Source organism: Bacillus rossius, chromosome 12, assembly GCF_032445375.1.
Source record: "Bacillus rossius redtenbacheri isolate Brsri chromosome 12, Brsri_v3, whole genome shotgun sequence".
Classification (NCBI taxonomy): Eukaryota; Metazoa; Arthropoda; class Insecta; order Phasmatodea; family Bacillidae; genus Bacillus; species Bacillus rossius.
The window spans coordinates 34,484,929-34,497,257 of NC_086339.1; the positions used below are offsets into that span (position 1 = coordinate 34,484,929).

Here is a 12,329-nt window from a genome sequence, read left to right on the forward strand (position 1 = left end):
ACCGCCATTTTCCCATAAAAATTATAGTAACCCAATTTTTCGTAGTTTTACTTCCCAACGTGTTTTCTAATCATTACTTAAAAGTTGTGAATTTTTTAAAATTTGATTTGATACATTTGCGATATGGGCTTCCGCCAGGAGGCAAGGAGTCCCCCCTCCCTCCGGCTCCCCCACCATACTTACCCAATTCTTGGAGCCTCCTCCTTAAGTCCTTCCCTCCTCTCTCACATCCAGTATCTTCCCCTCAAGACCATTCCACCCCCACCCCGTCCTCACCAGGAATACTTGTTTGCCTATTTCCGTTCGTCTACACTCACTCTGGATCGTTCACTTGTGATCTCTCATCACTCTATAACCCACTATGTTCCATCTGTCTCCCAGCCTATCCTAGCCCCACATCCCCCGTCATCACCGTAAAAAGCTTCACAGGTCTTTCTACTTTCTTCCTCATTTGTAGTGTGTCCCACCCCAACTTCTTTATCATCACAGATGGTCTATGCATCTCCCCCATTCCCCTTGTCTTTCCTCCACACACCCATTGCTCATCTAGACACTCTGCGTTGTACCCTTTCCAGCTCTTTAATTTCCTTCCCTAGGTACGGGTCCCAAATTGCTGCAGCATTTTCCATCGTCTGCTTCACCGTGGAACACGCCTCGTCCTGTCCCCTTCGGTGTCCCAACAATTAGTCCCCGCTTCATTCTCCCCTTCTTCGCCACCTGCTGCACCTGCTTTCCCCGACCCGGTCACCCTGTGGGGTTACTCTCAGCTACTGGTGATCCTCTACCTCTACAATATACTTGCTTAACTGTTTGTGATGTAACAATGTATTATGATCCTAAAATGTATATGATAGAAATAAATTTCCACAAGAACTGTGATACTTGAAAGTATCATGTTTGAAATTGAAATTTTTATTTTCTGTTAGCGTAAGGGGTTATAACTAAGACACCTTATTGTTATGACATGGACAGAAAAAAATCAATTACCCTTCTCCTCGTTATAAGAGTCGTGTATGTAGTGAATCTTCACTATGATGTTAATTTGCAGTAGTTGTGATACTAATGCTTTAATTTTGTTAACTCTTGGATGTCTTTTGTAGTCAAGTTAATGTGGTAACACACTAGGCAACTGTTCAGCAACCACATCATAGCATTTCCAGTCTTTAAATGCATGAACACAAATACTACATAAATATGTGAATATAATATTTGAATATAAACATTTAAAATTTTTAAAGTTGATTCTGGATTCATTGTCTGTGGTTTTTTTCCTTGGCTAATAGCCTCATGCTTTAATTAATGACTAGAATAAATTGAAGAAATTCACTAAAGTAATTTTGTCTTATTTTTAACCACAGAATTCTTTTTAGCAGCTGAAAATACTAAACATTAGGTCCTTTTTCTTTAAACACACAATTGTCCTTTTAACAAACTGTTTTTATAGAATTCTCAACAAACAAACTAAATCACCTCTCCATGTTGGAGTAATTCTTAAACCAAAGTGGCGTTATGTGTGCATTCTCGTTTTTTATTTGTAATGAATAAAGCGTTCACATCAGTATGCATTTAAAATTTACCCTTCTCTGAATATCTTGCGACAGTTCATACTCTGCGCGTTAGCCGATCTCCGTCCGCTCTCTGGTTTTCCCCTCCTATGCTTAACCATTTTTTGGTAGTAAAATGTTCTATTTCTCCTCTCCCATTGGCGTGCTTGCGCAGTAGCATAAGCCCTGCTATAAAGTGTCTATTTCTCCTCTCCCATCGGCGTGCTTGCACAGTAGCATAAGCCCGTGCTATAAAGTGTCTATTTCTCCTCTCCCATCGGCGTGCTTGCGCAGTAGCATAAGCCCGTGCTATAAAGTGTCTATTTCTCCTCTTCCATTGGCGTGCTTGCGCAGTAGAATAAGCCCGTGCTATAAAGTGTCTATTTCTCCTCTCCCATCGGCGTGCTTGCGCAGTAGCATAAGCCCGTGCTATAAAGTGTCTATTTCTCCTCTCCCATCGGCGTGCTTGCGCAGTAGCATAAGCCCGTGCTATAAAGTGTCTATTTCTCCTCTCCCATCGGCGTGCTTGCGCAGTAGCATAAGCCCGTGCTATAAAGTGTCTATTTCTCCTCTCCCATCGGCGTGCTTGCGCAGTAGCATAAGCCCGTGCTATAAAGTGTCTATTTCTCCTCTCCCATCGGCGTGCTTGCGCAGTAGCATAAGCCCGTGCTATAAAGTGTCTATTTCTCCTCTCCCATCGGCGTGCTTGCGCAGTAGCATAAGCCCCTGCTATAAAGTGTCTATTTCTCCTCTCCCATCGGCGTGCTTGCGCAGTAGCATAAGCCCCTGCTATAAAGTGTCTATTTCTCCTCTCCCATCGGCGTGCTTGCGCAGTAGCATAAGCCCGTGCTATAAAGTGTCTATTTCTCCTCTCCCATCGGCGTGCTTGCGCAGTAGCATAAGCCCGTGCTATAAAGTGTCTATTTCTCCTCTCCCATCGGCGTGCTTGCGCAGTAGCATAAGCCCGTGCTATAAAGTGTCTATTTCTCCTCTCCCATGGCGTGCTTGCGCAGTAGCATAAGCCCGTGCTATAAAGTGTCTATTTCTCCTCTCCCATCGGCGTGCTTGCGCAGTAGCATAAGCCCGTGCTATAAAGTGTCTATTTCTCCTCTCCCATCGGCGTGCTTGCGCAGTAGCATAAGCCCGTGCTATAAAGTGTCTATTTCTCCTCTCCCATCGGCGTGCTTGCGCAGTAGCATAAGCCCCTGCTATAAAGTGTCTATTTCTCCTCTCCCATCGGCGTGCTTGCGCAGTAGCATAAGCCCCTGCTATAAAGTGTCTATTTCTCCTCTCCCATCGGCGTGCTTGCGCAGTAGCATAAGCCCCTGCTATAAAGTGTCTATTTCTCCTCTCCCATCGGCGTGCTTGCGCAGTAGCATAAGCCCCTGCTATAAACTGTCTATTTCTCCTCTCCCATCGGCGTGCTTGCGCAGTAGCATAAGCCCGTGCTATAAAGTGTCTATTTCTCCTCTCCCATCGGCGTGCTTGCGCAGTAGCATAAGCCCGTGCTATAAAGTGTCTATTTCTCCTCTCCCATCGGCGTGCTTGCGCAGTAGCATAAGCCCGTGCTATAAAGTGTCTATTTCTCCTCTCCCATCGGCGTGCTTGCGCAGTAGCATAAGCCCGTGCTATAAAGTGTCTATTTCTCCTCTCCCATCGGCGTGCTTGCGCAGTAGCATAAGCCCGTGCTATAAAGTGTCTATTTCTCCTCTCCCATCGGCGTGCTTGCGCAGTAGCATAAGCCCCTGCTATAAACTGTCTATTTCTCCTCTCCCATCGGCATGCTTGCGCAGTAGCATAAGCCCGTGCTATAAAGTGTCTATTTCTCCTCTCCCATCGGCGTGCTTGCGCAGTAGCATAAGCCCCTGCTATAAAGTGTCTATTTCTCCTCTCCCATCGGCGTGCTTGCCCAGTAGCATAAGCCCCTGCTATAAAGTGTCTATTTCTCCTCTTCCATCGGCGTGCTTGCGCAGTAGCATAAGCCCGTGCTATAAAGTGTCTATTTCTCCTCTCCCATTGGCGTGCTTGCGCAGTAGCATAAGCCCCTGCTATAAAGTGTCTATTTCTCCTCTCCCATCGGCGTGCTTGCGCAGTAGCATAAGCCCCTGCTATAAAGTGTCTATTTCTCCTCTTCCATCGGCGTGCTTGCGCAGTAGCATAAGCCCGTGCTATAAAGTGTCTATTTCTCCTCTCCCATCGGCGTGCTTGCGCAGTAGCATAAGCCCGTGCTATAAAGTGTCTATTTCTCCTCTCCCATCGGCGTGCTTGCGCAGTAGCATAAGCCCGTGCTATAAAGTGTCTATTTCTCCTCTCCCATCGGCGTGCTTGCGCAGTAGCATAAGCCCCTGCTATAAAGTGTCTATTTCTCCTCTCCCATCGGCGTGCTTGCGCAGTAGCATAAGCCCGTGCTATAAAGTGTCTATTTCTCCTCTCCCATCGGCGTGCTTGCGCAGTAGCATAAGCCCCTGCTATAAAGTGTCTATTTCTCCTCTTCCATCGGCGTGCTTGCGCAGTAGCATAAGCCCCTGCTATAAAGTGTCTATTTCTCCTCTCCCATCGGCGTGCTTGCGCAGTAGCATAAGCCCCTGCTATAAAGTGTCTATTTCTCCTCTCCCATCGGCGTGCTTGCGCAGTAGCATAAGCCCAGTCTTTAAAGTGTCAGTGACCAGTGGGACGAGCCTCTTTCGTTTTTCATTCTTCGATGGTTTAAGGCCTTGGAAGTTTCAGCTCTTGCTGAACGGTCAGCTCGCGATGTTACTTCACGTCCGACGTAATAACTGCAGCGAGAGCCACAATTTGAAATGGTCTTTAGATTGAGATGATGTTAGTTTATTGAGTTATACTGCAGGGCAGTTATGCTCGTAAGTAATGAATAAATACCCAGAGCATCAGCGTGTTATTTACTTGGCTGCCTGTATATTATGGTATGGTTACTAACGTAATGTTCAATTATGTTTGTGATGGTTGCTGGTACTGAGGAACGATTGTACGAGGCCATGTTAGCTAAGTGCATGTCTCAAGTGGAGTTTAGTAATTTTTCTTAACTTTCCAAACAGATACCTAAATAAAAAAATTTTAATAACCCACAAAAATAATTTAGCATGAGGTTCTTCTTTGAACAATATCAACATAGATTGTTACATGGTATTACTCTGAATAATTAAAAAAAAAATTATAATGTTTATCTATACCAAAGTGAAATTAAATAATATCTGTACCTTAACATTTTTTAGTAAAGTCTTTTCCCAAAATACATAAAGTATGTGTTTTTGTTGCAGATAATGAGGTATGGATTCCCTGGGCTGGATAACGTGAGGTCTTTTGACGACTACGTTCTGTCGTACGATCGCAGAACGAGAGTTCCACACTGGGTGTTTGAACACTTGACGAAAGACAAACTGAAATATAATGATGCTGTGGATCGTTCCAAGTGTCAATTTTATGAAGATGAATCACAACATATTTTTTTCAGGTAGGTAATTATTATAATTGTTTATGCCATAATACGTGAATAAGTTTAGTGCTGGAAGTTTGCTTGGAGGTTGTTTACAGGCTATTTAGTAAACTCTTTTTTGTCGTGTGTATTTTTATTTGAAGTACCTTACAGAAGACATTGAATGAACAATCACTATGAACAATGAAGTTATATGCCAATAAAAAAAATTATTGTAAAGGTAATGTAATGAAATAAGCATTAGAATGTTTGGACACTTTAACTAGGGACTCCACAAAAATATTATTTAGAAAAAAAAAATTTGTTTAACATAAGTTTAGAATTTAGAAAATTATATAGTGTGGTCAGTGCATATTTTATTTACCATTCCACAACAGTTTATGCTTAACTCACAATTAGTAGATGTCAACTGTACAAAATCAAAAAACCCAGAGCAACTGTCTGCTATGGCCAAGTAATTTAGTCGCGTTAACTGTGATAGGTCAGAAGCAAGTCGTGGGCAAGAGGGACCATCTACTTCACTAAGACGTTCTTGCGGAGAGACTTGGTAGTTCGTGGCAAGTACCTAACATGTTTCTGCACATACTCAGTAGTGTGTTGAGTTGATCCTGGCCAGAGCACAGATCTCTGGCCAGTCTCGGTGAGTCTCGGCTTGCTTGAGAGCGCAGTGTAGGTGTGAGAGAACAAGTGCCTTCAAGGTCTGGAATAAGTGTCTGGGTCCCTTTAGTATGATTTTATTATGAACTGTTTATTCGTCTCTGTAGGCTCAATATTTGATCGTAACAGGATGTTTCCCAGGCCATCCATGTATTATGGTGTTGCGCAAGTCTTACGGTTCGTCAGAAGGGTTGGAAAAAAAAACGTTAAAAAAATGTTTTTTTTTTTGGTTTGAACCAGGTTTTTTTTTATTACATTAGTTATTTTGGTTTTCACCACGGTCAATTAAGTATATCAGATTCAAATTCATTAATAATTTTAGACACAATTCCTAACTGCAACTAACAAGAGGAAGTTATGATGTTCAGATCTCGGATTTCATTCAAACTTTGTACACTTTTAGAAGTCCATTAGGACAACATGGTGTGCAAGTACTAAGGCGTACTACTTGGGCATTTTCGAGAAAATCGCAAGAGAAGTTTTATGCGTCGAATATGTACCGGTGCGTTGTGACCATGAGCGCAAGATGGCGGTGGTCTAGTGGTTAATGTTCAAGCTCTATGATCGCTGGGTCTCTGGATCGAGTCCTACTAATGGTTTTTTTAAATTAATATTTTTTTCAACACTGGTCATATTCTCATATTCTTTCATACATGTATATTACAATTCAAAGGTAATATAATGAAATAATATGTGTATTTGCATGAACTTTTATTGAATTTCCAATTTTTTTGTACATGTTTACTAATGTTTATTATTACAAGAAATATTATATTTATAATTATCGACCAATAAACAACTAACATAAGCAAACAAAGTTTTGCTGAAAATGTATGCCTGTCGTAATATGTGACATTCCTCATACCTGCGATCAGGTAAGGTACCCGGAACTGCTTCGACCTGCAGAGACAGATGTGAAAGGACAGGGGGAGGGACAGGTTTGTAAATCCTAAGTCAAACATTGATAAATAAAGTTCTAACATAAATAACGTTATCCAGTAATACAATGAGTTACAATCTGTCAGAATATAAGGGTACTGTATAATTAATCATCGCATGTGCTTTTGACATTACAAGTTCCAGGATGATATCTGTCATACAGACATGGAAAACATAAATTAAAACAGCATTTGCTAAATTGAATGAATGCAATTTTCCCACATACACAAGGAATCTTCATATTTTCTATTGAAAAAGAAACCTCGTGACATTTTGAAAAATATCTATTTCATCCGACAATTTTGTTGCAAACATGTGTAACGCAACATTTCCGTGAATATCAGTGCTGATAATTGGTGATGTAGGATGTAATGTATTTTAATAGCACCTTTACGAGAAGCAATTTCTCGTTCGTTTTCAATGAAGTATGTACAATTTTGAATGTGATTGATAACATTTTTAACTAGAAATAAACGTAGCACAGTTGGAAAATCGGTGTACATTTTGGGGGTTACAACTTAACCGTGCAAGTCCCGAAACTATTGTCGTCGGTAAAGAATTCATTGTACAAACCAGAATTCGTTTGATGCTATTTCCCTCCCCCCTCCTCCCAAGAATCTATTAATAAAAAAAATTTTTTTTACCATCCTGGTTAAGAAAGAATTATATTGCTGTGTGCTAAGTTGCCCAGATTTTGAACATGTTACATTTGGAAGCTCTTTCATTAAATTCTCAACAGTTTTTTGAACCCTTGGACCAAACTTTCCCGTGGCTTCTTGCAAACACAAAAACACTTTCAATAATAACTCACCAGACAGCGTCATCGCGTATTGTGCCGTATATGAGTGTGTTACCTTGTTCATATCATGCCTTTTAACAAACACACTTTTTTTTAATTTTTTTCGGCGAGAGTTTTGTCATAAGTTGACTGGTTCTGGCAACCTGTCTGGTCGGTATTAATCACAAGTCTTTTGTCAAAATTTGTGATGATTGCCTTCGTCTGCAGTTGAAACTTCCTTGCGCATTTGAGTGTTTCTTCCAGTCACAGATTCGCTGTTACTCACATATCGTGTGATCTTCCTCTACAGAATTATGTGCCGTTTGAATTTTTTTCACCTGTGAAAGTGATGCTTTAAAGATAAATTCCTTCAATTGAAATTGGTGGCTGTTGCCTGGTCGACATGTCGTACTGCAGCAGCTATCGAAGACTGGTGGCTCTTGCGTGGTCGACAAGTCGTACTGCAGCGGGTATACAAGGTTGTAGAGTGTTTGTCTGGTCAACATGTATGGAAGACTGTATAGCTGTGTTCTGTTTGCCAGGGCCCTCAACACGGACTACAAGGGTAGTGGCTTTGACCGCGGCCACATGGCGGCTGCCGGGAACCACAGACTCCACCAGAAGCACGTGGAGCAGACCTTTGTTCTCTCCAACATGGCGCCTCAGGTGGGGCGGGGTTTCAACAGAGACGCGTGGAACAGGCTGGAGAAGTATGTCCGCAAGTTGACCAAGAAGTACGTAAATGTCTACGTTTGCACTGGACCGTTGTACTTGCCAAGGTAGGTTCACAAACATTTCTTCAGTTGACTGTCATTTTGTAATTTATTTTTCCAAGTTCATTGCTTTTGATAATAATGTACAGTGATAATGTTTCCAACATTGTTTTATGTGCGTACATCTTGTGTTTTTAACCCTGCAATGTTGTGTTTCTTGGCTCAGTTCACATTTGTGTTACTCTTTCACGTGGCACAATTTTACTACAAATATTATTATTTTGTTTAATTTTGGTGTGGATTTTGTTAGTATTTTTTAATTTTAGCATATATCTTGCCTACTTAAAAAAAATAAGTGATGAATGAATCCCATTTTCCTGAAATCAAAATCTCAAATTTGAATCACTAATTATACATCCAATACTCCCCTAAAATTAGTATCTGCGTATTAATGGTCTAAAATATAATAATGCACAAGAAAAAAAACTATTAACTATGGGATGGCTTTAAAACATTCCAATTTTTAAATGTTCATATGAACTAATGGACTCAGTATGTATACAGTAGTCATTATTTTTACATATATATTAAAAGAGCAGTATCTAGGGAACAGTAATAAGATAAGTACGAAGAAAAACAGAAATATGCTTAGTAACCTTCTAAGTTGTTAGTGTTGAATTTTGTAATTTTATACATTTTCTTCTATATTTATCATTAAATCCTTTTCTTCAAATCTCAAATACTAGAGATTTGATGGGGTTCAAGAATCCTAAAATAAATAATATTAGTTAATTCTGCCATAAAAATTTCTTGATTCTATCTTAATTTCAATGGAAAAAAATTATTGTAATAATGAATGTAACAAGAAAAGTTGCTGCACAGAAATTTTAATTATAACCGTAACTATGTCTATAAAATGTAATAGAATAATTAATTTAAATACATTTTATTTATTTTTTTTTTAAAAAAGATTGAAATGTATCTAGGCTTATGTATGAATTTTGACTACAGCATAAAATCAAATGGATTTTGGGTATTTTCGTGGTTCACAAAAATGTTTTACTACTGCCTTTTGACAACTAGATCCCCTTCTGAGATTTCTTTTTTTTTTTTTTTGAATTGTATGTATATAGAACTTCTGAATGCTTGGGCTAGGAAGACATTCGTGTCTAAATCCACCTGACAAGTCTTTATTGCGCCTTACTTTCCTCGTGTACTGCATCAGGATTGTGATGTCACATTGCTGTTGTTTGTTCTCTAAGCAAGAACTTGCATGGTCTTCAGCCACATCTTCATTACTTATTTGATAGTTCCATAGCCAACCATGACATGAGAAAAATATCAGAAATGATGAAAATGAGTGGTTAGATAGTTATTAAGTACATAGTTCTAGGTACTCTTGATGGGTGAGATTAGCTTCACTCTTTTATTATTATTATTTTTAATAAATAAAAAAAAATTATAATATAAATATAAATAGGCTAGTTAATTATTTTAGAGCTTGAAAATGCATCTTTAAGATGACATCACGTATGTATGGGTTTTGAACTTGTGTAACTGTACTGCTGCTGTGTGGAAAACGCGGGAACATGCGTGGCTCTGTGTCAGGAAGGAAAGTGACGGGAAGACGTACGTCAAGTACCAGGTGATAGGCGCCAACACGGTGGCGGTGCCCACGCACTTCTTCAAGGTCGTGGTCGGAGAGGCGGAGGACAGGTCCTTGGAGATGGAGGCGTACGTGATGCCCAACCAAGTGATTGACGACAACACGCCTCTCAGCGTGTTTCAGGTACGAGACTCTTCCCGCACTCTCCTGTTCCATTCGTGACCGGATCCCGCACGTGAGTGTTCGGGAACCTAGCAACCTAGGTAGCAGCACATCTGCTCGGTAGTTGGCGACGATGTTAACGTAACTGGTATGAAAAAAAAAACTTTCTTCCTGAAAATATATGTTCCTTATTAATGGATAAATGTTTAGTGCCAAAAATCTTTAACTGTAATACATGTGTCATAATAAAAAAAAAGACTTGGCTACAAAACCAATTGCGTTCTGGTTTTTCTCTGGATTGAGACTTTTGTTTTTCAAACTTATTAAATATGATTTAATCAGTGTAGTAAAATGAGATATTGATGTTTAAAAGTTATAGGATAAAAACCATTATCTAAATTTATAATATTATGAAAAATAAGAAAAAACATGTTTTTGAAGCATTTAAGGACTGTTTAATTTCAAAATCAAGTGTTGCCTTTGTCTATTTTTCTTCCTTAACTTAATAATTATTGCTATTGACATAACCAAAGGTTTTTTTAAGTTCAGGTAGGGTTGTTAAATATAAGTATTTTACCAAATACAGTCAACTCTGTTATCTACGGGATGATTATATGCATTGTATTTTTTTTATGTGTATTATTTCCTATAACGTAGTATCTTTTAAAGTGCTTGAAAACAGACTGCTATGTAAATTCTGCTTTTTCTCTGTCACGATTACAAGTATGTATATACATAGTACCAAATACACATAAACAGTCTTAAATTGGTACATATTTATATACAGCTTAAATGGACAAAACAGTTTTAAAAGTTACATGCACTTGGTAGAATCTTAGCTTGTATGTGCCTGTATAGTTCAACTGCAGCTTAATCCTAACAGATCTAAGTAAGATGTCTGTAATAGTTGTAGTGCAAGGATTACCTTTTGTTAACATGTAGTGCTGTATCCTCAGACAAGGCATTTCTTTGAGAGGAAGCATTTTATCTCAATTATGGATTAAACAAAAGAGGAAACATTATACTAAGGTTTTAATTGGGCTTTTTTTTTATATACTCTGTTACTAAAGTATTAAGAATCTTCAGTAGTTTTCAATATTCTCAAAGTTGACATTAAATAATAGTAGTCTTTAATTTGACTTTTATTTTCAAGGTTTCCTACACCCCTACATTTTACATTTCTGCTGGTAAAAACTAAATTTAGTTTGAATATTGATTCATGCATTTTGTAAAATTAATCTATTGTATGATGGAAAGTGTAGCTGTTACAGTGTTTTAGACTGTTCCTAGTATTTTTACGAGGCATGTTTCTGTGTAATCCTCCACCATGTGTGTGTTGACATGCTGGTGTTATTTCCAGGTTCCTCCTGAAAGCATAGAGAGAGCAGCGGGTCTCCTGTTCTTCGACAGAGTCTCCCGAGACAAGCTCTCTGCAGTTAACGGGAAAAAGAAATGATAGGACGTGCAATGTTTTAAGTGTAAAAAGTATTTCTTTTTTTGGAAGAGATTTATATATAGTGTTACTGTTATTTATTATCAATTTTACGGAAAGTAGTTTTATATTTAATGACCAGTGATTTTTTTATGAAAATATAACTTATTAATTTAATTAGTTACTACGTACATTCTTTTGTTAGTGTTTGTACTTGTTATTGTTTGAAATGCAGCATCCGTGGGAGTACTGTTTCTTGCGCCACTGTACCTCTACCTGATGCATTAACGGTGAAGACTGTAAATGAAACCAAAAAGTAAGGTAAGATAGAGAATTAAGGATTACCAAATATAATAGTAACGTAAGGCACCGAGGCTTTGGTCAACTTAGTTTACTCAGTCACAATCGTGGAGAGCTAACCATGTATTTCTGAATAAGTATACTTTCTTACAATTTTTGAAATGGTGGCAGTTTGAATACAAGAATTTGTAATATTGCATAACCACTAGCTTAAAAGTATTAACCATACTGAAACTGGAGTGATATTGTTGTGAACGTGGGAGACAAGGTCGCGACGCACGCCTGATACCCGGGTGCCCCTCACCGCCCCCCCCCCCCCCCCCTCCCTTGACAACGTGCTCTCCATCCTCGGCGCTGTTATCTATCCCTTTTTTTAATGAAGTTATTTATGTTTTATTCAATTATCACCCGATTCAAACTGCAGTCCAAAAATTGATGCTCATTCACTTTTAAGCAAAATGAGTATGTTTTGAAACCTACTTTACTTTTAAATAAATAACTTTTATTCTATAATAATGAATAATCTTATCACAAAAAATCAGTTACTTCAGCTACTAAAATGGTATTTTCTTCTCACGAGCACCAAAAATTAATTAATCGACTCTGGCATTTTGTTACAGCTTATCCAGAAGTTCAATTTCATCTTGGACAAATTTAATTTTGGATGTAAATTGCAAGTTCAATGGTTCTTTTGTATAGTTTGAATCAGTATTGCAAGTAGCCTGTCTTGCGTGGGAACTCGGC

General features: G+C 38.9%; 1 protein-coding gene across 2 annotated transcripts in view; it reads left to right on the forward strand.

The window, feature by feature from the left end:
- LOC134537826 (endonuclease G, mitochondrial) overlaps nucleotides 1-11,462 on the forward strand; it is a 91,171-nt gene extending 79,709 nt beyond the window's left edge. For both annotated transcript variants that reach the window (XM_063378676.1, XM_063378675.1), the window contains exons 2-5: nucleotides 4,823-5,016; nucleotides 7,915-8,151; nucleotides 9,694-9,874; nucleotides 11,214-11,462. In XM_063378676.1, coding sequence (XP_063234746.1) covers nucleotides 4,823-5,016; nucleotides 7,915-8,151; nucleotides 9,694-9,874; nucleotides 11,214-11,309 — 708 coding nt within the window. In that variant the 3' untranslated portion in view covers nucleotides 11,310-11,462. The remainder of the gene's footprint in view (nucleotides 1-4,822; nucleotides 5,017-7,914; nucleotides 8,152-9,693; nucleotides 9,875-11,213) is intronic.
- Nucleotides 11,463-12,329: the final 867 nt, after the last annotated feature.